The sequence below is a fragment of the Python bivittatus genome, unplaced genomic scaffold (assembly GCF_059951505.1).
Source record: "Python bivittatus isolate LINGU-HERP-01145 unplaced genomic scaffold, Pbiv_v1 ctg000220_np1212, whole genome shotgun sequence".
Classification (NCBI taxonomy): domain Eukaryota; kingdom Metazoa; phylum Chordata; class Lepidosauria; order Squamata; family Pythonidae; genus Python; species Python bivittatus.
In genome coordinates this window covers 17,689,455-17,715,170 of record NW_028277048.1, presented here as the reverse complement: position 1 = coordinate 17,715,170, position 25,716 = coordinate 17,689,455, and the positions used below count along the sequence as shown (strand labels likewise).

Genomic DNA, 25,716 nt, shown 5'->3' with positions numbered 1-25,716 from the left:
ACTCAGCATTTTGTTTGGTCGTTTCTGTTTTACAGTAGATACTTTCTAACTGAGACCCCAATCCTATGCACTCTTGAATTAGGAGTTAAGATCGTGTAACTCAGTGAAAACGTATGTTGAAGGGAAGTACGCCACGCCGGGCTGTATGTCTGCATTTCTGCGGAGCGACATCCTTCAATTTCCTTTTGCTCGCGCCGTTTACAGCCATCGCTCCCCAAATTAGGCGCGTGATCAATCACAGATCGTACTTCACGGATTTTAGGAAGCAAGTTCCAGCTGATGAATGCTAAATGATAAATGCGTTCGCCTTTAAAATGCCACAAGTCGCTTTGCCGCCGACCAACACAACTTTCTCCATCTCCACTTTGCGTGCTTGTCCGTTTGATTCCTCCAAGACGTCCCAGTACAGCTGTAATCCTAATAACGGGATCATGCCAAATACTTCCATTGAATCTTCGTGACAATCCTTCATACAACCCCCCCAGTTAAAAAACCAGCAAGAAATCCCTCCCTGAGAGCGCAACAAACTCTCCTTCCCCATTTGCAGGAACAGAGTCGCTTCCTGGTCATGTGATCGCATCTGGCCAATCATTATCCAGGTCCGAAACGGCCTAACCGCTGTCTCATTCACCATGGAAACAGTCACATTCCTCCGTTCCCCGTCTTCCTCGGCATCGATCAGTTGGCAAGTGACCGACAACCTTATCTTCGAATCACAGGCGGAGGAGGGTCTTCAAAGTAAGGCGTGACGCCTTACGCTAGAAATTCGCAGAAGATTGCCTGGCTGAAGGAGGTAGGAAAACGGGATGCGCAGGTTAGACGAGGAAGAAGCGACTTAACCAATGAGCAGCTGCTTAGAAAGGTGGAGGCGTGGTCTAAGAAACAGATTGGCGTGGAGCCAGCCAATGCTGTGCAGCCGCGGCTGCTGCTCCACGTCGGCACCGGGGCGACCAAGATGGAGGCGCTGATCCTGGTAGGAGCCGGAGGGGCAAGAGAGGGGAGAGGGAGAATTGCTGGGGTGCGCGCCTGTTACCATGGAGACGGGCAGGTGGGCGGGGCGGAACTACTCTGTTGCTGCTGGGGTGCTTCTGGGCCTGGCTCGAGATCCTCAGGAGAGAGTCCGGGCCCAGCTACCTGAGGAGACGCAGGGAGGCTGGGCCGGTCCGTATGGCGGAGAGGGGACAGCAGGCTGAGGGAGAGATTGGTCACTGCCTGTGTAACCCTGGCATGTATCTTCAGTGATCTCCCTGCAAAAAGCAGATGTTCCTCAGCCTTTTTTTTCCCCCAAAAAAGTGGAAAAAATGGGTAAAAAGTCTGAACATTGCTGGGGACCAAGATAAACGGATATAGCAGAGTGATCTGCAGCTTCCTTGGGCAATGCAACTCAGTGATCTTTTGTTTCTTTATTTAAAATATATATATATTTCTATTCTGAAATGTTGTCTTCTCAGAATTGTTTGGTAGTACTTAAAGAAGAAAAATAAAATGCAATTTTATTTTTAAAATTAAGCCGAAATAACACTTTTATAAAGGTTTGCTCTGATGCCAAAAAAAGCTTATCTTCCTGAAATGCTCATTCCATAAGTAAAGGGTAATCAGGAAGAGTCTAAACCGGCCCTCAAAGCACAAAAAGCACTTTCAAAAAGTGCTGCCACATTTATTTATTTACTTACTTACTTGATTTATGCACACTGCAATCAAGGACACTCTAAACTGTAATTTTTAATGTGCTAGAAGGCACAAATCATATTCACTGCATTTTATTCATCTTAATTGCCTTAATATCTAGTTAATTGATTTAATTAATTAATTAAATTTAAGATTTAATCATTGGCCTGATCGAGTTTCCATTTTGGAGCACATGCCCCATCGTACCTTTTAAAAGCCAAGAAATCTTTGTCCTATGAAAGGTTGTGTATCTCTGCCCCAAACCTTTGAGGGCATCTGGAGAGTACCTTGATATTATAGGAAGACCATTTAAGTATGAATTCCGAATTGAAATGTCCAACTCTCCCCAGAGTTCAGCCTCCTAACAGCTTCAAGACAGATAAAAAATATAGATAAACCATGGGAAAATTTTCCCTGCTGAAGTTCTTTCCATAACATATCTATATTGGACCAAATGGTAGTGTTAATCTAGTCTGTCAAACAGATAAGAAAGAAATAACAGCCCTTCTGAATCCAGTCAAAACTCCATCTAATCCAGCATCTTGGTAGATCTACCACAAATTTACAAAGAATTCCACCTCCTGTTACCATCTATTGATAGATTACTGATGAGAAACCTGACAACAATATACTTTCTGAGGTTGAGCTAGTAATTCTAAATGTACTTGTTGAGAGTAAGTTTCATTTGAAATCAGTATAACTTATTTATAAGTATACATGCTTAGCATTGCACATTGTAAACCCATATATTATTCACATCTGCGGTTTTCATAAAGGTTATAGTGAAATTTGATTTTCCATGATTCCACTGTTCCACTGAACATATCTTGTAAAACATGGAACAATAAATGTTCACTGACTGCTGGCTAAATATCTACAATTGTAGCACAACATGGGATACTATGAAATCATATATGCATCTCACATGCTTATATTTGAAATTTTGGAATCCTGTTTAGCACAATTTTCTGGTTTGAAGTACTGACAGCTTCTGGAAATATATCCTGCTGAGAGTGACTTTCAGTTGGAATCTCTGTGCTTTATAAATTGTTTTGCAGGCTTGGGTCGAAATCTTGAGGTACTCAATAAGGTCCCCAAACCTGTGGTGTTGGCCTTATTCTGAACAGTGGAGAACCTGTATGTATTCATCTCTTTGTCAGTCAGCCACATTTCAAATACATAACATGCCATTAATACAAATACAAGATCAATAAAACACTCTGAGGTGCTTGATATTTTATAGGTGCTGAAATATATTTTGAAGTCTGAAGAGAAAAATATTTTTATTATGGCAGAAATTATAATAATAGATGGAATAATTTATAATTTGCAGCCTTTAACGACATTTTGAAACTGCTTCTAGTATGACCAGCCTACTTCATTAAATTTTATGAATGATTTTCAAATTTTGACTCTTCTGCACCCCAACCTCTTTTTTATTATTATTATCTACTGTGCTTGTAGTGAATTATAATATCAGATTTTATCCCTATGGTCTAATACCACTAGTGTTGGGAAGGTCTCCTTTTTAGGGGGCATCAGTTACAATTTTCTAAGGCAGGGTTAGTAGACTTCAGGCATCTGAGAAGGTAATGAAAACCTAAAGATCCATCAGCCAATGCCTCAAAGTAATGCAAAGGACACAGAATTAAAGAATGATAGGCCTAGGAATTTGTCTTGGAACTCGTGGTACTTTCTCTTGGCAGTGTAATTTAGATGTGGGTAAAGATGCCTTTGAGCCAAGCTTGATTTCTGTTGACTTCATGGATATAACCCTATAATATTCTTAGTAGCAGTATGGAAGTAGTTTTCCATTGCTTTCTTCTGGATGTTTTTTTGATTTCCTAATGTAGCTTGCAGGTCTCCCATCCAAGTACTAGCCAACCCTGATCCTCCTTAGCATTCAAAACTAGGCAGGTGCTTCTATCTGCTATTGTTGAACAGCAGGGAATCAGAAATTCTACTGCAGAACTCTTAGTAGAACTTGTAAAATAGTGGATTGTCTTGCTTTATGTTAGGATGACAGTAATATACAGTAGTAAGATTGACAATAAGTGTCAATACAAAAGTAGTTTTGCAAAAAAGAAATCTGATAGTGGGAGTTCTTTTGGGCAGGGGTGATTTGTTTGGGGAGTCACCTGCTTTTAACGATCTTGCATTCTTTTCTCCTTTATTATTGCCAAACATTGGTTTACCTTGCCACATGGGTCCAATTGAGATTTTCTATGAGAAACACATAGGACAAGATGCAGAGGTTAGTGTTCCTTATAAGTACAGTACCTATTTTGGCAAGCAAACTATTGAAGCGTTAGCTGGATGATGTGACATTTAAGTAGATATATAGATGGCTTGAAAATCAAAGTATGTTCATCAGTGGTTCCTCCTCAAACTGGAAAGAGGGATTGAGTGGGAGGCCCCAAGGATCAGTTTTGGGTTCATTATTCTTCAATAGCGTCATTAATGATTTGGATTAAGAGACGGAGGGAATCAGATATGCAGTTGGAATAATATTGATTGGGATAGCTAAAATCAAAATTTTTGCCAGATATCGAAGATAGTTGCAAAAATTTAAAACAATGTCACTCTTCTCAATATTTTTTATTTGTTAAAGAAAGGGCTTTTTAATGAAAAATATGTTAATATCTAATGGGTGTAATATTGTTATTTTTACATGATTCAATAAATAAATATTCTATGAATGCATCAATTTTAATTTTTAATACGGTAACTCTTGATAAATATAAACCATACAAACAAAAGCTGTTTTGGGGTCCTCCATAATTTGGGGAGGGGTCTTGAAAGCAAAAAGTTTAAGAAATACTGCTCTAGAACAGTGGTTCTCAACCTGAGCCATCTGGTCCCTCATGGTGTCATGCCATATTTCTAAGGAGGCACAGTAAGTTTCTGAGGGGACCACCCAAACTTAACTGCCAGACATATAATCAATTTGTCATAATCCTCATATCTCATTCTTTGTGCTAATTTCAGCAGAATAATTATTGAAAATTACTACAGTTTACAGTATATGATACAGATTAATAAACAGTGCAGATAGTAAAGTACCTTTAATAGTGACTATGAGGGGATCACAGAGATAAATGAGGCTCAGAAGGGGGCCATGAGCAAAAAAAGGTTGAGAACCCTTGCCCTAGAGAACAGAAATAACATTCAAAACAATCACAATAGGTTGAAGAAATGGGGCTGAAAGTAACTGCAATTTAAAAGAAGCAAGTACATTTAATAGTTGCATGATTTTAAAATAATTATCGATTGCAAACTGAAAATGAGCCACCGATGTGTTGTGCCTGCAAAGCAAGCAAATGCTTTTTTAGGCTCTGTCAACAAAAACCTAATTTGCAAATCACAGAAGGAATTGTTCTGCTCTGTTCTCCATTGGTCAGACCTCACCTCAAGTACTGTGCCCAGTTTCAACAGGATCTGAGAAGGGCATGATCAGGGGACAAAAAGCTACAGCCTATGGAAAAAGATTGAAGGAGCTGGGGATGTTGAAAAAAGACAGGCAGGAAAGATATGATAGCACTCCTCAAATAGCTTAAAAGGATGATATATAGAAGAAGCACAAGAAGTCTCCTTTCTCATTCCTCAGTGCAGAAAGTGGATAATAGATTTAAGATGGAGAAAGTCAGATTCCTATTGAAAGTTGGAAAGAACTTCCAAAGAGTAAAAACAATTGATAATGATACCACTTACCCAGAAAACTGGCGGGCTCTCCTTCACTGTGTGCATGCTGTATGTCTGGGATGCTCTAATTTAGATTCCTGCACCAAGCAGGAGATTCAGCTTGATGGTCTTAATGGCCCCTTTCCAGCTCTGATTCTCCTGGATTATCCAGAAATAAGGGCAAAGAAGAGGAGTGTTTGAGACAGGAAAATACATTGAAGGTTTGGGGTTTTGCAGGTACCCAACAACGCTGGCACTTCTTTGAAAAAAAGTGGGCTGATTTGGTTGTAAATGTTTGCCCAGCAAAATTTCAAGAACCTGCATTAAAAAGGGTGCACAAGAACAGTCTCTTGTAAAAAATAGCTTCATTTATTGAGGATAAATTATTAAATATATAACTAGAGAGTAATCATGCTAAGTATAATTAATTTTAATTAAATATAAATGACATGAAATCACAGGTAGTTTCTGGTGTAGCCCCATCTACTCCTTTTTGTAATGTAGCCAAGAAAAAGTGGGGCACCTCTGCTTTAAACGTTAAAGTGCAGTACTTTAGTGACTTCAGGATTTGGTAAGGCAATACTGGTCAGCTACTAGGCTCTCCTACTTGTTTAGCTGAGTAGTATTCTGGATTTGTGCTCCTGACAATACTTCAGTTTAGTTCTAAACAGTTGTAGTAGAGGGATATAATGCTTTTAGCTATGTAGCTCAGTAAGTGACTTATTATTTTATTAAATGGATGTCTCCCCCCCCCAGAAGTTACAAAAGAGTTGAAAAAAATCAAAATAGCATAGGGATTTTGACCTTTTTATTTGTTTCTGGTGCACCTGGTGCCGCATCAGTGATCCTAGGTCTGTGGTTCCAAGATAAGCTGATCTCAGTAGATTGTCATGAGGTTAAAATAGGAAAGATTTTTTATATTGCCAACAATGGTTCTTGGAGAAAGAAAAGCATTCTAATGTTCTTAACAATGCACAGAGAAATTAAACTTGCCTGCAGGTAATCCATTTTGAATTTGCTTTTTACTACTGTATTGTGATTGTAACTGTCATTCTTGTGTCTTTATATATGCCTGCTACATGCTAAAGACCTTAGTCCATTCAATATCACAGTAAATCTATTAGGAGGGTATTTTGTTATTCTAATTTTACAGTCAATTGCTTACAGTTTAATAGCAGTTTACCAAAATTACATATACAATCCAGGATTGAGTTGAATTTGAACCAAGATATTCAGGTTCAAATCCCATCTTACCTAGATTGTAGGAAGCAGATGATTCTTAGCCTTCATTTTGGAACTGTGGGAAACTGCTTGTACTCATACTGGAGCTTAAACTGAATCTTTCACTGAGGTATTTTATATCTCTAGCTGGACTTGATACAATCTATTTGAGATAATGACAACAAAGAAACTGCAGGTAGAAAAATTACATGTTTTGCCTGAACTCAGCACCTGCCTTTAAAAAAATCCTGAGAGATTTTGTATGTGTGTGGGGCCCACAGTTTGAGTCTGCAGAGGCACAGCCTGATCGAACACCTTAGTAAAAATGGGGCCACAGTATGGACTCCTTAGAGCTCTCTTAGGCTATATTCAGACATGTTTGTGCTGTGTGCAAGGAGGTAAAATTGATAATGTGCTTCAATTACATCCTGACTGAACTGTTGTAATGTGTTCTGAGTGGGACAGTTTTTGAGAATTGTCAAGAATCACTTCATTAACCATGCCAGAACAGCTTTCTTGGATAGAATAATACCGCTCCCTGGGGACTTGGTTTGGTGGCTAGAATTGTGTTGGCACAGCTAAGGATAATATACCAACTGCATCCATGTTTGGCAAGGTCCATACCAGCCATGGTGACATAGTATTTTACATCTTTATTGGGCGGCTCTTACACTCTCTACATGGAATTGCTTAGAAAAAGTGTTCAGAAACCTCAGTTGGTTTACAGTGCTGGACTGTTGACCAAGGTGCTTATGATTAGCTCCATTAACTGTTGAGGGCACACTCAGTATACCTTGGGATCAGAGTGACTGGAATATCATCTTCTTGCCTTTGAGAGGCTGTCTGGGTTTTAAGATATTCAGAAGAGTCCTTTTTTGCATCACACCATCACCTGAGGCACGTTTGGTAGGAATATGAGAGGGGGCTTTCTGGGTGACAGATCTGAATCTCTTGGCCAAGAGAGAGCAGCTTAACTAAATCTCTTGTCTCTGTTTTGACAAGCAAATACATTTTTATTCATTCAGGTGGTGGGCTTTTAAGCTGTTCACTGAGGGATTAATGGATTAATGGATGTATGCTGCATTTTTTAAAGAAGATATGTGTCTGATTGACTTTTAGTGTCACTTTTTATATTTTATCATCTATTTCAATATTGTTAGCTGCCTTGAGCAATATTGATAGTAGGAACATAATAGAATATATTTCATCAATAAAATAAAAGTAGTCATTCTCCCCACCCTCTGTTTCTAATAATGCAGATCAGAGTGTATGGCAAGCCAATATAAGAAACACATAAAGCAACAATCTTATAATATCAAAAGTTAATAAAGCTATAAACCTACATTCCATACATATGAGATGGATCTCAGCAGGAGTTATTTCTGAGTATCAGTCACATGAGGTTGGATTATAAGGCTTATTGCATCAGTGAATACTCCCCAACCCCAACCCCTCCCCCCCCCCAATGTTTATCAAAGTGAGTTGTTCACATTTTCAAAAGCGGGAAGCAGACTTCTCTAATCTGGTGGATTCTATAACCTCCAAGATGGTTTAGTAAACCTAGGAGTATGAATATCACGGGGAATTACAGGACAGGATGTGGCTTTTCCTGAATCTATGGCCAAACATCATCTATAGAGGAAGAGATTTAACTCTTGAGTTTCTTACGAACTGCAGCATTGATAGTATTGGGGAAAAAATGCAGGCAGTTTATTTTGTTTTTGAGCATGTGCTACTTTTTCCACACTGATTACCTAACTTGGGAGTGGTATGATTTGGACACATTTTATTCTAACAATATATTTCCTCATCTTTCCAGAAGAGGTTCCCTTGCATGTGGGCTATATTGGCCTTCTGCGGGCTGCAGTGAAAATGGCTCTGCCTCCTCCATGCAGCTCTCCAAATATCTTTTGCAAATAAAACAAGCACACACATATTTCTTCCCACCTTGTCTCCTTTTCCAAACACTCTTCTTCCTCAGGGTCCTGGCAGCTGTAAAACCTTTATAGCAATGCTGCTGCTATCGCCTGACCATCTGGGCCACTGCACACCTAGTTTAATTGACTGAACTTTAATTTATTGAAACTTCAGAATTAAATGATCAGAATAAACTGTGCAGTAACTCTTAACGTCTTGTTCTAATGGTTGATTGCTCAAGGCAGCCTTTGGCTTGAACTGGAAGGCTCCAGAGAGAAATTTATGTCACTTCTGGCCTTCTAGTTAGCGTTCATTATAGATTTAAACTTTGTTTAATTGCTTTCTCTCCAGTATAAACTGGTCTCTCTGCTAAAGAGATGTATAAATTCTACTCTGATACATATATGGTAACCATCTCTTTTTCTCTTCCTGGAAGTAAAACAAGTGTGAGTCCTAGTCGTTTGTCCATATCTGTGGCATCCTTCAGTCTGGATTAGATCAGGTATCTGAATATTTCCGTAATATATTTATATCAGTCATTAGTTGCATAGCTTTAGATATTATACTGTTGTGCTTGCGGTTTCCAAGGGCTTCAGTGCAGAGTTCAGATGCTCCATCTTGATGTAAAACAGGGATCTCTCACATTATCTATACACATTAATCTGATAGGAAGTGAAATATTATAGAAAGGGAGGAAAATTCCCATAATACCTCTGCCTCTTACATTTCTGAGATGAATTTATGTGGGTGTATGGGAATGAAGAGAGTTGGAAAAACATTTGAATTTGTCTGTTGATGTTCATTTTCTATCTGATAGTGAATGAGCCACAAGGGAATCCTGAAGCTTTTTTCTCCACCTTCCTATGGAACTTGGCAATTTCTCTGCCAGTTTCTTGGCAGTGAGAGAAACCAGTGGTTTTCAAGCTTTTTATCTTCATGTTTCCCTCCAAATGGTTTGACTGCTAGAAAACCCTTGCAATCCCAGTCATGGATCACCTTTTTTATAGCAAATTATTCTGGCAAATCTTGTAAGAGAGTGTATTCAATCAGTGTAAGGAGTTAGCTTATCAAGTCTGTTTTCAACACTGCTTTGCATGACTTGAAAATAAAGTTTGGAACCACATAATATACATGTAGTGGTAAGTCATTCAAATTTGGCTGGCCTGATTTATTGGTCTTCTGATCTAAGAATCCTCAATAATTGCAGAAATCACAGAATTCCCCAGAATATAAACGCCACTGCATTGAGAAGTGTTGAGTATTCCCAGCCCCATTTCCCTTGTAACAATTCTAGATTCTGGTTCTTCAGTAGAATTAGGATGGAGTGTCTAGTAACAAATCTGGGTCCTCCATAAGCAGAGAACTGCTGGAGACTGTAGTACCAGGGATAATACTCAGTTTGTTATGGAATTGCATGAAATACAGACAGGTTGCTCTGCAAAAGAGTATTGTTTGCAAGAAACTTGGTTATCACTTGTTTAAATTTTAGGTGCCAGACTTTGGTTTGTGATGGTTTCAGGCTTAATCTTAAGAAGAACAAAGTGCTGCCCACTTCCATAGTTGTCAGGAATCCTTGTTTCAAAAAGCATGCTCCATGCTGCCTTGGCCTTGATCCATATCAGTAGGACAGAGGCTCAGGATGAGGAATCAGGCTTAAACTCTGTGTCAAGGTTAACACATCTGTGTGCAGGTCTGCTCCATAGATGGTCTTCTGCTTCCAGAGAGGACCTGTTACAGCGCTTGAGGTGAAGTTCTGTTATACACTTTGACTGTGGCTACATGGAAGTCAGTGCATCACAGAACTTTGTCTCGAGAGCTTTTCAGCATCCAGCAGGGAAGAATTGGGTCTCTTCTGGCCCTTTCTCTCTCTGGCCTCACCTCAAAAGGCTATTAGGGGCATGGGAAGCTGCCTTATGCCAGACCTGATTGTTGATGTAACTGGCTTAGTTAGAGAATTACAGACAGGATTTTTCTTAAGCCTACCTTGAAACACACTAGGAACTTTGTCTGAGTTCTTCTTTATGCAAAGGATGTGCTCCACCATGTAGCTACAGTTCTCCTATTTGAATCCTGCTGGAATATCTCATTGAGCTCTAAACATGACAGGAAAATGGTCCATGTTTCCCATAATTTTGACTTTGTATGTCAGGGTTGGGCTGGAATCTTACATGTTGCATACTGTATTGACTTACGGAGCTATAACTGGTCATAGCTCTGCTGTTGAGTATAGAGTGGTGCCTTCACTTGTTTTTAGTCACAGTCTGCAAAATTTATAAGTCTGTCTTCTCTCATAAAAATAAAAAAGGCTCAGGCCCCAAGAACTTATTAAAGGTGTTTTTTTAAAAAAAAAATTTTTTGCTGATACAGCTGAAATCCTCTCCTCTTTGCAACTGTTAGGAGATTCTCTGCCCCTGCTTGAGGGAGGGAGGGAGGGACAGTAGGTCTATCCCTGGTATAAAATCCAGTTCAGGATAGATGGTTTAGTGGGCAAAAATCCCCAAAAGTTGATATGGGAAGGATGTATACATGATACTGCACTCTATTTATGCAAGACCAGCCTGTACTTTTAATTGTAGTGTCTTATACCTCTTTAGGTTCCTTTCATGAAGATTATGCCACAGTCTTGGGGCTCCCTCTGGTGATAAGAGGCAAAATATGGGATCCAGCAGGAATTGTGTCAATCAGGGCATTTTGAGTATATCAGGATGGCTTGCCAAATGGTTATATGTAAGAGTGTACAAATGGTCTTTCTCCAACAATGAAATGTATTGCCTTGCAGAATGTAATACAAGGATATAATACATTAAGGATGTTCTGGATTGGTGTCTTGATGGCAACAGCAAGTTTTTGAGATAGTCTTTACATAATTCCTTACATTACAATCTCCATTAGATTTGCACAGGTGTAATGTGTCATAAACTTTGCCCTTCCTAGCCTAGACTTTCCATCTTACAAACTCTAGAGTGTGGGACCAATGAAGTTGTCCTACATTCTATGGTACCTCTTTCAAAGGCATGTAAAAGAGGATATCCTGCTGGGATACTGCTATCCCATGTTCAACTGGGGTAGATCAATTTTCCCAACCAAGAAACCCTTAGATCTGTGCATTTAAACTGCCAAAATTTCCCAGTAGCATGGCCATGGCTGAGAGTTAAAATTCATATATATGGAGGTTGCCCAGGTTGGGGAAGTCTGGAACAGAAAAAATGTGTGTTTTGTGTTGGAAATTGAAATGAAATGTGGTTCTCACCATTGTGATTTTCACTGGTGGGGGGAGTGGGGAGGATGACAGTGTTTGTTGGAGTTTTGCATACTTTGTCTCCATTTTCGTTGTGGTGGAATCTCATGCTGCAAGGGTACATGCCTGTGTGTGATATGGGGTGCCAGTCACATGGTCCTTCCCAGACATTCATTACCACAACTGGCAGCAAGGGATGGGAAAGACCCAAATAGTTACTCTTGCCTTTGCGATCATATATTCACCTGTGGCATGGGGTTGTGCTGCATGGAAGCAATTTCCATACTGATGGGACTGAGTGTGAAGGTGCCTTGATTCACTGTGAAAACATTCTTGTTTCAAAAGGAAGGAGAAACAGAAGGCAGGGATATAGTGACTTCCTAATTTTCCAGCTCTAAAAGAAGCCATTCCTTTGTACTGCTTTGAATCTGCTGATGTGGTGGGCCACTTTGGACAAGCATTCAGAAGTTCAGGCCTGCATAAACCAATTCATTCTCCATGGTGATATATCCCAAGCTTGACATATTATCATCTCTCGTGACTTGCCAGGTACTTGACAAGGCCAAACCCATTTGTTGGGTCCTGTAAAGGCAGAGGGGAAAAAACCAGGATGACAACGACAATGATGATGATGATGGGTTGCACAGTCAGCCAGATGTTTAGGCTGGATTTGGCATTTTTATCCGCCCATCGAGTTCTTCCCAAGGACCTGGTGGTGGTGGTGGTGTTATTTAAATTGATATGCTGCCCAACTCCCAGCAACTCTTACTGAATGGGCTGCCGGAACTGGTCAAGTGACTGTGGTAGACTGAATAGGCCACAACTGTGCAGACCTGAAATGACAGATCTTGATATTCCTGGCATGTTTTTGGCTGTTCTCTTTATTTACTTCGTCAGTAGAGCTGTTTGTGTTCTTCACATTTTAAAATGGTACCAGACAAAAATGGCATTTGATCTCCGACAATTCTTCATCTTGAGAATCACAGGTTTCTTCTTCGAGAAAAAGAAATGAAGTTTCTAGTCCTTGTGAAGGACTGTGTGAAGTGAAGTGAAGCTTGAAAACATATAGGTAGAACTATAAACCTTGGAAATTAGAATATAGTTGTATAGGACCCACAGTGGTCAGTGGGGGAGTTTCATGGTCCCTTCCTATGGTTTAATTTGTTTAATTCACTGCTATTACAACAGCTGAATAAAATTTGGCACAGAATGTAGATTTCATTTCACCTCAGCATCTACATAGTGTTGTTCAGTGTGGCAACTATGATGATGATGCTATACATCTCTACATCGCACTCTGGTTAAAATGAGTTGCACTTGGTGTTAATTGAATGGAACAGTGAATGTGTGTCTTTTTTTTTTTCAGGAACCATCTCTCTACACAGTGAAAGCCATTCTGATTTTAGACAATGATGGAGACCGTCTTTTTGCTAAGGTAAGTTGTGGTGCCTGTAAAGAATAGAAAAATTCAAAGTTCTTAGAAGAACCCAAGCTTGGACAAGTGGTAGAAACTGCCTTTAGGAAACTTTAGGGTGTTCTTATAGATTCTGTGGCTCATATAGAATGAATGCTGTTGGATTTCTCCAGATGGTATTTCTAATTGCAGGGTTTGCCTGCAGTGCTTCCCCATTCCCCAAATCAGAATCTATTAAAAAAGTTCTAGTATAGAAATGTTCCTTTTCCTTCATGGAACTATCATGCCTTTTTTTGATCTGCTATCTTGAAGGACCAAGGTAATGTCTTTCCCACACCATAGCCTACAGCTACATTTGATTTTGTTGGAGAATTTATGAGATCTTGGCTCAACTTTCCCCTACCCATACTCAGATGCTTTGGGTCTGCCTCAGTTCCCCATCTGTAGGAAACAGGGAGGTGCCTATCAAATTTATTATGATGGAAAATAAACTTAGATACCTTTCCAAGCCTTATAGATGTGGCAGACTGTGCAGTTAAGTGAGATATGAGGAGTCAGTGACCCTCTCAGTGTTCTTGAGTTCATAACTTGCATTACTCCCAAACAGCATGGTTCCTAGAAATTGTTGTCTAACCAAATTTTGTAGGATAATAGTTCCTCTGTTCCTGATTTTAGTACATGATGTTACCTTTAGCATGATTGTAAGTCTCACTTGAACCTGGTCACTTGTTTTCTTTCCTTGTCTCTTAGCTAATCAGCCTTTCTTTTCCCCTACTAGTATTACGACGACACCTACCCCACAGTCAAGGAGCAGAAAGCTTTTGAGAAGAATATTTTCAGTAAGACCCACCGGACAGATAGTAAGTTTTCCATGGAGCATGATTTAATTATTTTCCAATATTTGTTAATATGTTAATTCATTCCAAAGACCAGATCTATACCAGTGGGAAAAAACAGAATCAATAGGTACAAGAAAGTTTTAAGAACATTTTAAGAATGTGGTTTTTAAAAAAATTCTCAGGTTATTTTTAACTTACATTTCATTTTTAGGAGAAGCCTGCTTAACTTCTACATTAAGGGTGAACAGTCCATGTAGATCTCTTAGGAGAAGAAATTGAGAAGACTGGGAATGTTTGGTTGTGAAAAACTGAGTGTAAGGGAAAAGATATTAGTGTTCTTTAAGTTCTGGAAAGCGAGTGACCCAGAAGAAGGTGAAGATGTCCTCTCCATTGTCCCAGAGGGCAAGACAGAGTAATGGACTTGTTACAGAAAGCACATTTGGATTGAATGTCTGGATAATGTCCAAATAGTAAAAACAGTTTCACAGTAGAACCAGTTTACTCAAAGAAGTGGTGGATTCCCCTTCACTGGACACATTCAGATGGATACTAGACAGCCATCTCCTGTAGATGCTTTAATTTTGGTATATGCTTAGAGCATCTAGGACTCAGGTTGAAATGGCTCCTTTGAATTCTATGATTCTACAGTTTTCATAAGTAACATTATTTTGGAGAAAGCCTTAAATAATGTTTTGGCCTGTTTTATTGGTTAAATTTCTCCTGGCCCTACCTACCATTTGAGTATAAACCTTGGCTGAAATTAAAAGCAGACATAAAATCTTTTGCCAAGATGTCCACCCAGCTTCCATTGCAAAATGGGATTCAGATTGGATTAAATATCCTCTGGCTTACTGCAAAGTATGGATATGAAAAATGTTCTGGGCAAGAATTGTTTTGTGCGCAGAATAGCCAATTTTGAGTGGTCTGTATCTGGATCAAAGTATGTGTGTTTGATCCAGGCATGAATCTGAAGCATGCAGGTTCTGGGAAGAAATGTTTTGGGAGTGGGAGAATGGCTAAGCCGTGGCATTGGTGCATACCAGCAACTAAGTGGAGGTAGGCGAAGGAAGGAAGACAGATGTACAGGCTCACGCACAGGCCACACAGGAGAAGGGTAGAGAGAAGTAAGGCCCACCAGCATTGCCCTGCTTGCCCCCTAAAACCCCTCTGGATTTTGTATTGAGTGAAAACAACCAAAATGTTCAAGGTTCAGTTTTGGAATAAATTTTCTTTTTTGATGCACCCTCCTACTGCATAGTATCAAACACTCATCCAGGGGTTACATGACTGTAAGAAGATACTCCTTTCAGGTTTCCTGCTTCCTGAGAAGCACTTCTCTACACCTTTGTCCATGTGAGCTAATGCAGGAATATGGGTTCATGCTGCACCCTGTAGCACATAACTGCTTTGTGTAACATTGATTGCAAATTGGCATGAATGTAAGTACTGATAGTATATTACAGCAGTCCAGTTTAAACGTTTTTTTAAGCAAGAGGTAGTTGTTTCCACAGTAGTGTGGACCCTCCCAAAAGTCTGCATTAACTCTGGGGCAACATTTTCTTCAAAAGCAGCTGTTGAAGATGAAGGGTGGCTGTACTGTATCAGAATATTACCGTTATTCAAGACTGGAAATATAATTTAGTTGTGTTTGTCTACCTCCCTCCACTGTTGTTCCAGGTGAGATTGCCCTCTTAGAAGGCCTGACTGTTGTTTACAAGAGCAGCATTGACTTGTATTTTTATGTTATCGGCAGCTCCTATGAAAATGAGGTATGTTATTCCAGGTTCAGCAAAGCAGCTGTCTGCAGTAGCACATCTAGTTTCAACTTTCCTGCCTTCCATATGAAGAAAACATGGTTGCCATCATTGTTACATGATGGTATCCTCATACCTTACATTGTGTGAAATCTGACTGCAAACATGCTGTTGACCTTTGACAGAATGCTGTGGCGAGATTGAATCATTGCCCCCTCTATCCCTTCTTAAGCTGAGAACCTCACATATACTTAAGAGAAAGGACCAATGGTGCACGCGCAGATACACAATTCTGGCTCACTGTGCCCTTCTTTGATCCCTAGTGACTTGTGGCAAAACTTCAATCTCTTCTGGAAAAACCTCCAAATATTCCAGAATGAATGTTGCCTTTGGCTCATTGTGTGGGCATTGTGTGAATGCACGTATGTTGATCATGTAGATGTGCTTTTCTTTTGCAGCTGATGCTAATGGCTGTGCTCAACTGCCTCTTTGACTCCCTCAGTCAGATGTTGCGGTAAGAGTCTCCTTATTGGCTATGGCTGAGTATATGGGAGCTGACGTGCAAGACGTCTAAGGGGTACTCATTGGAGAGGACTGATTTTTGTTCTCAGAAATAACCCGATTTCGGTTAGATAAACCTCTCAAATGTATTCATGTTACTTGTATTAATAATTTGGAGGCCAAATTAATCTGTGGACTTGTGGGTTTGAGAATTGAGAAAACCCCATATGGGGTTTTCAGAGGCTAGGAAAGCAGAGGCTTCAGGCTACTGGTTGCTTCATCCAGAGATACTTAGTTCCCTTTGCCTCAGCATACTCAACGGGACACCGGCTACTCTGCCCTCCTACTCTGCTTTTCCTCTGTCTTGTAAGCCTTTTCCCATTTTGGGGTGGGGAGAGTTGCATGCCATCTAGATAATTTGTTTGCCTCTAGTGGTACCCATATCGCTGGTTGGGAAACACCATGCTAAAGTAAAGGAAAGGGTGTGTGTGCTTGGGATGTCAGTTTTCAACCAGGTCCTGTGCTTTGGAGGCTTTAGAGGCTAAGGTGGGTACACAGTTCCCTAGCTCCACGCTCAGTAGCATTTGGTGTCTCTTGCAGAAAGAATGTGGAGAAGCGAGCTCTCCTAGAGAGCATGGAAGGCCTTTTCCTGGCAGTGGATGAAATTGTGGATGGGGGGTGAGTCCAACGTCTTTAGAAATCTGATCATGCTCAAATTTGGGTTTACTTGTGTATGGATCTAGCGCATCTCTCTCTCTGCAGATAAAATATTCATTCTTGATGGTAAAAAATTCCTTGTGTTGTTTTGGGAAGTATCATCCTTTGTTACTCTTGCTACCCCTCCCCTCCCAAAAGCTACCAGGGAATGTGGTCCCATTTGGTGAGCAATGATTTCTTTATCTCTTACAGGGTGATTCTAGAGAGTGATCCCCAGCAGGTGCTACACAGGGTTGCTGTACGTGTAAGTGAGCCTTATCTGGCCTCTTCTTCCTTGGCAGCCGGTCTGACAGGCAGGAGCTTTCTGACCTGATTGGCTGAGGGGCAGAGACAGTTGTTGTTTAGCTTGTATTTGCAGCACATGAAAGGACGCCACAATTCCATATCTATGTCTGGGATTGTCTGCATGTGGGCTGTGATGTTGTGGGGGCAAGGGGAGAGAAAGGACGCACTCTTGATAAGTGATTGGGCTAAGTGGCAAACTGTAGTCCCTGATTTGGGAACGCAAAAGTAGGAAAGAGTCCAGTAGATCTATTTTTCAGAAAGATCAATGGGATATTCTGCATCCCACCAAACATATTTTCTTCTTCCCTATTTTAGGGGGAGGATGTCCCTCTCACAGAACAGACAGTCTCACAGGTATGTCTTCTGGTCAGATTTTGTCTAGTATTTTACATTTTGCTTGGTATCCTATTTCCATGTATCTCGCTGTCCTTGTCCCTTCCTCCCAGTGAAGCTTTCTTGAGGTTATACCTGAAGACATTGATAGAAGCAGCTGGGCTTCTAGTACCCAAAATGTGGATTATGAAGCATGATGCAGAAGTGAATGCACTATTAATCTTAGCTTTCATTTGAAAAACAATACTCCAAACTTTGCATTTTTAGACCTATTGAATAGCTTTCTTCAGTCTGATGCTCTTCCACTCTGGGATGAGCAAGGTTGTTATAGCTTGGAAATACATTTACAAAATTTGAAACCCCACAAAGGATTTCCATCAGTCGGTTATGGCTTCAAAAAAGTGGAAACCCCTCTCCCTATTTTATTTAGGGCCCAGGATTTGCATTTGCCCTGGATGTGCATGATACTGGATTTCCCTTTTTTAGCTTTAATGTGTCTGTGCAATGAACTCCTCTTCTGAGATTTTTCTGAAAAAGAGTTATGTGAGTGGATAGTTGTGCAAGAAATCCAGCTGACTATCAATTTTTACCCTTCTTCTCTTTTCAGGTACTGCAGTCAGCAAAGGAACAGATTAAGTGGTCCCTGCTGCGATGAAGAACCATGTGGGATCTGCTCCATTGACCTGCTGGCCCCAGTTGACCCTCCTACCTGTTTGTCTTGCACTGACCAAATTATAACATGACCACCATTTTTGACAGATCTCTAGCTCTTTGCAAGTCTCATTGCCCTCCTGTTGATTATTAGTGCTGTTGCATGGGGAAGCACTAATCAGGGTTATTGTCATGGATGCATCATATTTCAAGGACAGATCAACTCAGTTCATTTTAGATATTAGTCTCCCTGCAGTCTCTCTTCCCTCTGTAATCCAGAAATACAGTTATTTATAAGATATTTTTCCTCTTGTATCCTGACCTTGTCCAGTTTCTTTCTAGTATTACCACTAGGATAGAAGAGAAGCATGTTAACCAACGTTGCCATCCCATTGGGTCACTTTGCTCTTTATAGGCATGCAGTAGTGATATGGGAGCTGGAAGTCATTTCCTAACAGCTTGTCTTCCACTATCCAGTAGTGGCCAGCCATAAGCTTATTAATTGATTGGAATCTTCCTCCAGAGAATTTCAGAGTTGGAAGTGGTCTCATTGGCGGTCTAGTCCATTTCTCTGTAAAGCTAATCTAGATCATGCTTCAGCAAACCAGTACCCCGTAAGCGCATTGCGGCACAGTCTCCAGCCATCAAGCCAAGACCTCCAATCAAGGTTGCGTGATAATTAGTTCCATTATTTTCCCATCATCCAGTTTCTCTTAATGCTCAGCCACAATCCATTCTTCTATAATTTAAGCTTAATTAGATACATACCTACTCTTTAGAGTAAGAGCAACTCCTTCATTCAGATATGTAAAGAGTCTCTTTCCCTACCACTGGGGCTATCCCACCATCTAGGACAGCCTGGGATGATGGAGCAGTTACGGTTTTCAGCTGTTATTTGCTGCCACCACTTTCTCTTCCTCCCCTCAACCACAGTTATAGGACCAAGGCCAAAAGAAGGAGGATGCCTTTCCTTTCTGCTGATTGGAAAAAGACAGGGACGTCCTAAGACCAGCATCTGGTTGTCACTGTGGATTGGCCAGTGCCTCCAGAGCATGTTAGAAGATTACAATCCCCCAAATTATGAATTGGTACCAAAATATCTGTTTAAAATAGTATTGAGTTTATTGACCACCTCCAACAGCAGAGAAAAATACAGATGGGTATTAGGCTTCAAATCAAGGAGTATGAATGAAGGAATAAAGGGGAGGTCTACCTAGGTTGATGGTTAGGCCTTGAAAAATAATGAACTTTGAAGAAAATTGAGTACAGTACTTGCCTTTAGCACATATAAAATTTATTGAGTTACTCTCTGCACCTCACTTGATGTGTCAAAGCCCTTCCTGCATTCTGGAAAGTTTTACTCCACAACCAGAGAGTGGGCTTTGATTCCTTTCTTCCCCACAACCAGGTGCTGTTTCCAGGAGAAATTTCAAAACAACAAAAGCAAAGTCCTCTGTTTAATCTCAAGAGAAGGAGAGTTCTTCTTCCTTAAAAATTTAGCCAACTAGTGCTCATAGACTTACCTAACAAAAGGTAGAAGGGACTTGTCCACAGATTGATTGTGGGTGCATTCTGACATGACAGGAATCTCTAGAACCTTGCATTGTAAGAGATGCCCAAGACAAGCATTTTATCATATTGCTTCTCAGTCATCTGACCATACACATGTGCAATTTTGTCACCATTTCTAGGACTTTCATTTACTCCCCTAATCAATCTTCTCCCATTCTGTACCTGAAATTTTTTTAAAATATGGACACAATATTCCAAAGGAATTCTGACCAGTGCAGAATAAAACCTATGACTTGGAAACAATAGTTCTATGACATATTATACAAGCCCATCACACTATTCCATTTTGGGGTAAGCAGTGTTATACAAGGTGCAGAAAAAAAGGAGAGAAACAGTACAGAAAATAAAACAAACTCAGTCTAATTTACCCCAACACCATTGACTATGCATCACCATACTTTTTTATCCTTGTGAACCATCCTTGCTTCCACCATGTAGAATTTACAGTATTTATCCTCTTGCGTATTTATGTGGCCTAATATGTTATTAATTGCAATAGAAGCAAGAAATTCCAGGTACCCATTTCTGTATCAGTCAACGTATCCCTATCTTTCCCCTCCTCACCCCCCTCCCCGCCTCTTTAATCTTTGGCAGCTGGAACATGCAGGGCTTAGTGTTAAAATCCTGTTGGGTGAGATCAGGATATAAAGGCTTCCAAGAGTTTTGTGTTCTGCAGAAACATTAGCAAAGCATGTAATAGCCTTAAGCATTCAGATTAAGACTACTGAAATCAGGACTAGGGTGAGATTCTGCTTCTTTTTAGTAGAACTCAAGTTCGATCAACTAGGGCCAGCATGCAGAATGGTGGCTCAGAAAGCCAAAGAAGATTGCTTAACTGCACCGTATCCTAATGCACTATGCCGGACTCATCACAGAGCATGGACCAACACTAAAATTAACCTATCCTGCTTGTGTGTAAAATGAAGCTTGATACGTTGCCTCTATAAAGTTGGTGGAATGGTGATTAACAGATTAATACCGAAAATTGCTGCCTGATTTTAATCTTGATTCTGCCATGGACTAACAAGTCATGCTTGCTCAGGGTCCTCATCTGCAAAATATGAATAATATTGATCAACTGTATACAGTTCTGTAAAAATGTATTCATCCCCATTTGGATTTTATGAATTTTTGCATATTTGCTAGCAAATGTTATCAAAGCTTCATGTGGGTCCTACTGATAGAAACTGAGTGAAGAAGTAATAGCAAAGATTGCTGCTTATTTCATTTACTTCATATACAAAGTGTGATATATCAGTGTGAAAAAGCAATTGCCCCTCTCTAAGTTCAGTAGGGCTAGTTGTATGAGAATTAAACAAGCAGGTTTATACGCCCTATATAAAACCTCACACATTTTTGCTCCCCTCATCACAATGAAGTTCTCACTACATAAGACTGTAGAGGCACATCATGTTCCCCTCAAAAGAAATTTATGAAGAACATGTCTAAAGCTCTGGGGTTCCAGTGGTCAGAGACATAGTCTTGAAATGAAGATCTGGATCGTGAACCTTACTAAAAGTGCCTGTCTTGGCAAAATCATTCCAAGACTGTACTGTAAAAATGTCCAGGAAGTTAGAACCCCAGAACAACACCCAGAGATTTGCAGGTGTCTCTTCAATTAAAGTTGTTACTCATGACTTCACCATCAGAAACAACCTGGGTAAAAATGGGAGTCATGGAAAAGTAGCAACACAAGAAGCCATTGCTTACTAAGAAAAGCAATGCTTATCTCAAGCTTCTAGGCTGCATAAATGCTCTAGGTGGGGAAAACCAAAACCTGCCCTCCACAATAAGAACCTCAGACATGGAAGTGGCAATGTTGTGGTTTGTGCTTTGCTGCTTCAAGAAGTAGATTCTCTGTCACTGAAGGAAACATGAATTCTGCTTTGGATCAGGGAATTCTATGGAAGAGCTGAAGCTGAAGTGCACTGGATTGTGTAGCAAGTTCATGATCCCAGGCAGACAAACAGGTCTACAAGAAAACTGAAGAACCACCAATTTGTTTTGGAATGACCAGAGTCACTGTACAGAAATGTGGCAGAACCTGAAATGAGCAGCTGATGCTGCAACAGCCTCAAATATTACTGAGTCGAAGGAATCTGCTATAGAGGAGTAGCCCAAAATTCCTACATAACGATATGAGAGACTAATTGCCAATTAGAAGAAGCATTTGGGTAGCAGTTATTACAGCGAAAACTGGCACAAGTATGGAGGAGGGGGGTGATTACTTTTTCACAGAATATTTTGGGTGACTTTTCTTTAGGAAATAAGTGAAATAAGCACCAAATTTTGGTATTATTTATTCACCCAGACTCCCTTTGTATATCAGAAGCTCTGATACATTCAGTGGCAAAGATAAGTAAATACTCAGAAAATCTGAAGGAGCATGGATGGGAAGTCTTAGGTCTGCCCACCCCCCCACCATATCCTCTCAAGGCATTTTACGCAGGAATGAGGGAGCAAGTAGCAGTCTGCAATAGCATCCATGGGGGAGGTGTCAAAAAGTCAAGAATGCTTGAAGCCCCACCCCTTTGCACATGCAACATTCACACATGTATAAAAGGGACTGGGCTTCAATTGTGTCTTGACTTTTTGGACTCCTCCTGCAGGGTCAGGTGAAAACAATTCTGCCCTGTCTTCTGCTGGGAGATCCTTTTTCTGTGCAGGAGAAAGCAGGGATCAATTGTTTTCTGCCTTCTGCAAAGAGATGAACCTATTTCTTTATAAAAAGGGAGAAGGATTGGGAAAGGAAGAGTTGTTCTTCCTCAAAGTCCTGAGCCCTGATAAGCGGCCCATCACATTCTTCATGCCTAGAGGGTTCCTACAGAGATTATATGTAAACAAAGTATATGAAATACAAAATCATTCTTCCACAATGACTGAGAAAAAACATTCCAGATCTCTTATGAGCATCTCTTGACTGTTCGCTGAAGGAGTCTGTCTTGTTTCAGACTTCTGCATAAGCCTAAAAAAGATGTTGCTGCTTTAAGAAGCTAACTCATTAATGCTACTGTTGAAGCAGACGCATAACCCACCTGATTTTCAATTTTAAAATAAAAGTGCTGCTGAAAAGGGGTGGTGTTGCCACTGAATTTCATCCATGGGACCTGGAGATGCAAAATGGGAGTTAAGAGGGCAATGTGTGGGTCTTAGTTTCCCACCATTGCCTTCACCCATAAAACCACTGACTGAATTGTCACTAGGGATTCAGTTGGTATCTCCTTGGAGCAATTCCTAGTTAACTGCACTGCTGGGATTCTAGACACATCCCCTTGGATTTTCTCTCACTCTTGTTTACTGAGGCCCGTGAAGTCTTGGAAGATGTGCTGAAATTTCTCCACGTTTGGATTCATCTGTAAGAATATTTCAGAAGAACACAGGACCTGTTTTTTGCTCTTGATGAGAACTAATGGCTGTGCTAGCCAGTGCCCATCGTAGATCTCTTCTTGCTGAATGAATAAAGACTGACACGTTCCATGTGTGCTCTACTATGTAGGGAGAAGGAACCCCAGTCCCAAATAATTAGCTCTCCAAGGTTGGTTTTCTGGAAGTTATATTTTCAAATAAATTCCCTTTGGGTAAGAAGTTGCCTTTGGGGAACTTCTCTCACCTGACTTTTACTTCTAATTTATGTAATGCTTGTTACATCTCACCTGATGTCACTCAAATGCCATTTGTACCACCCATGCCATGGTTAAATGGACAGTAGTCAGTCACTTTAATTCATGAGTGTGGTGCCATATTGTAGTTTGCTGCAAATGTTTACTGTACAATAAAATCTCCAGAAGAAAAGTTCTTTAACTAGATGACTGTCCTTTTTAATGTGCCTATACATCTTCTTTGCCTTTGGTGTACAGCTAGTAGGCAGTATGGTTGCACCTGTTGATGTATTCTTTTGGACCACTCTTTGTAGATACCCTGGGTCCAATTATGGGTGTTCAGTTGCTCCTGCATATCCACCTCTCCAAAAGTCAAGAGGCTGCACCATCTCCCTGCAAATTTAGATGTCCCCTCTGCTATGCCATAATAGGATCCTAATGTTGCAAAAGAAATTATCATTGTCAGTGGGATGAAAAAAGAACATATTTCTCAGTTTCTAATTTTTCCTCTGAAGAGATACACTTCTTCTTAATCCTCCATGACTTAGGGGTGAAAGGTTTGGCCCAGTTCCTCACTCTGTTTTTTTCTTGTGGGGGAGGGGGGCGTCTTTTAATGAAAAACAAGCATGTTATGCACACACATGATTGTGCCATTGAAAGTTAGTAATATGCTTCCCAAGTTCAGTGCCACTATTTTGGGCACTGAATACTATGGATCATTGCTAAGAATATTGATCCATGAATTAGGGAATTTACTCCTATGTAAGCAAAAAGCATTCCCTGCTTTTATATAAATAAATCTGTAAACAATCCTCGAAAGAGCTGCAAACTGCTTCACCCTATGCTCCTTGCATCACCCTATGATTCTTAATTTAAAATATATATATATATATATATATATATATATATATATATATATATATATATATAGTTGAACTACATATAATAAACTTTATTCTAAGCAAAACAAAATGTGTATTTTGGACAAAAAGTATTTCATAGAGACACAATATACAGGACTACAGCACATTTGAAAATTAAGTGTTACTTTGATTCATTCTCTAATGATTATAAATAATCTTATTTTAAAAGCCTTACCCTTTGACCATGTCTTAAATGCACTTGATTGAAATGCTTGCTTTAAAAACAGTGTGTTTTTTTTTTTAATCCTGAATTACTTTTTTTTTCCTCACTAGAAAATGGGGACAGAAAGAAAACACAGATGATTATTTTTCCTGGCTTTACTATATGGAATGGAATTCAACAGATTTGGCTTTTCCCCTAGAAATTCAGTGCAAGGCCGGGAAGACTCATTCTCATTCGTTTCCATTAATAATGGGTGGTCGAACACACAACATAAGCACCTTCGTCCTCCTGGTTGCTCCAAGATCTACAAGGGCGAAGCCAGTTCATCCTTCCCTTCTCCTACCTCCCGTCCCCGCCACGTGATGTGGTTTGTGCATTCTAGGAAGTGATCAATTATCATGGGAGAAACAGAATGTTGTTGCCCCATAGATCTGTCGTAGGAATTCTCACATTTTGTGTCTCCAGCCCCAAATATAGGTGGCAAACCACCTGCCCCCCAATGGCTGTGCTGTTCGCATGCTGTATTATTTCAAGATGTCTGTCCAACTGTCGCCCATTTCAGAGATCAATCAAACTACAAAGACAGAAGCAGAGGAGGGAGGCGTTGGTGACCAATTAATACTCTCGCACTACCTGGATCCTTATCCACAACCAGGGCAGTTCTCTTATTTCTTCCTTCCTTCCCTCTACCTTAATGCTGCAGTAGAAGTCAGAGTTTTTGCCAGAAATCTGAATTGCTTGTCTGCAGAGGGATTGTTAAGTTATGCTAAGGGATGAAGCTAGCACTAGGGCCAAGGGGTGATCCCACACCATCTTATATGACTGAACTCTTTTTTTCCACCCCTAAAAATAAATCTCTTACATAGGAACATAGCCTACTGGGGAAGAACTCCTGGCCGCTATCCTTCATGGTTGCTCTCCGTGTTCAGGGGACTTCGGTGGTCCTTTGTTAAGAGAAGCCCTCAGGTTTATGATTCTCCTCCTCATTCTGAAGTGGTGGTCCAGCCCATTCTTTGACTGCCCCCTCCCCCCGCATGGCAGCTGGCCCTTTCTGTTTTTCTCCATTTGCTTTATTATAGAGTGAGCACACTGCATTAGGCTTCCTGCATGAGTTAAATGGCAAATGCCATGCAAGAATTGGTTGGAATCAGGCAGCATCAAAATCATTGTCGTCGTCGTCATCATCATCATCATCATCATCATCATCATCATCATCATCTAACCATACGCTATCTATTTG

General features: G+C 40.3%; 1 protein-coding gene and 1 pseudogene across 2 annotated transcripts; one reads left to right on the top strand and one right to left on the bottom strand.

Moving 5' to 3' along the window:
- The window catches only part of LOC148216287 (uncharacterized), a 204,121-nt pseudogene that overhangs the window by 69,233 nt on the left and 109,172 nt on the right, over positions 1 to 25,716 (bottom strand).
- COPZ1 (coat protein complex I subunit zeta 1) lies at positions 827 to 20,776 on the top strand. 2 transcript variants are annotated; one of them, XM_007421319.4, is made up of 9 exons: positions 827 to 973; positions 13,092 to 13,160; positions 13,918 to 13,999; positions 15,656 to 15,747; positions 16,191 to 16,246; positions 16,834 to 16,911; positions 17,143 to 17,194; positions 17,551 to 17,589; positions 18,176 to 20,776. In XM_007421319.4, the coding sequence occupies exons 1-9, from the start codon at positions 956 to 958 to the stop codon at positions 18,221 to 18,223; spliced, it is 534 nt and encodes a 177-aa protein (XP_007421381.1). In that variant the 5' UTR covers positions 827 to 955; the 3' UTR covers positions 18,224 to 20,776. The 2 variants fall into 2 exon arrangements, with proteins under 2 accessions (XP_007421381.1, XP_087994131.1); XM_088138005.1 differs by lacking the exon at positions 16,834 to 16,911.

What these genes read in the sequence shown, in the direction of transcription:
- COPZ1 (XM_007421319.4), top strand. An exon ending in TCCCTCAGTCAGATGTTGCG is followed by an intron (nt 16,247 to 16,833) that starts GTAAGAGTCTCC and finishes TGTCTCTTGCAG; the next exon opens with AAAGAATGTGGAGAAGCGAG. An exon ending in GATGAAATTGTGGATGGGGG is followed by an intron (nt 16,912 to 17,142) that starts GTGAGTCCAACG and finishes TATCTCTTACAG; the next exon opens with GGTGATTCTAGAGAGTGATC.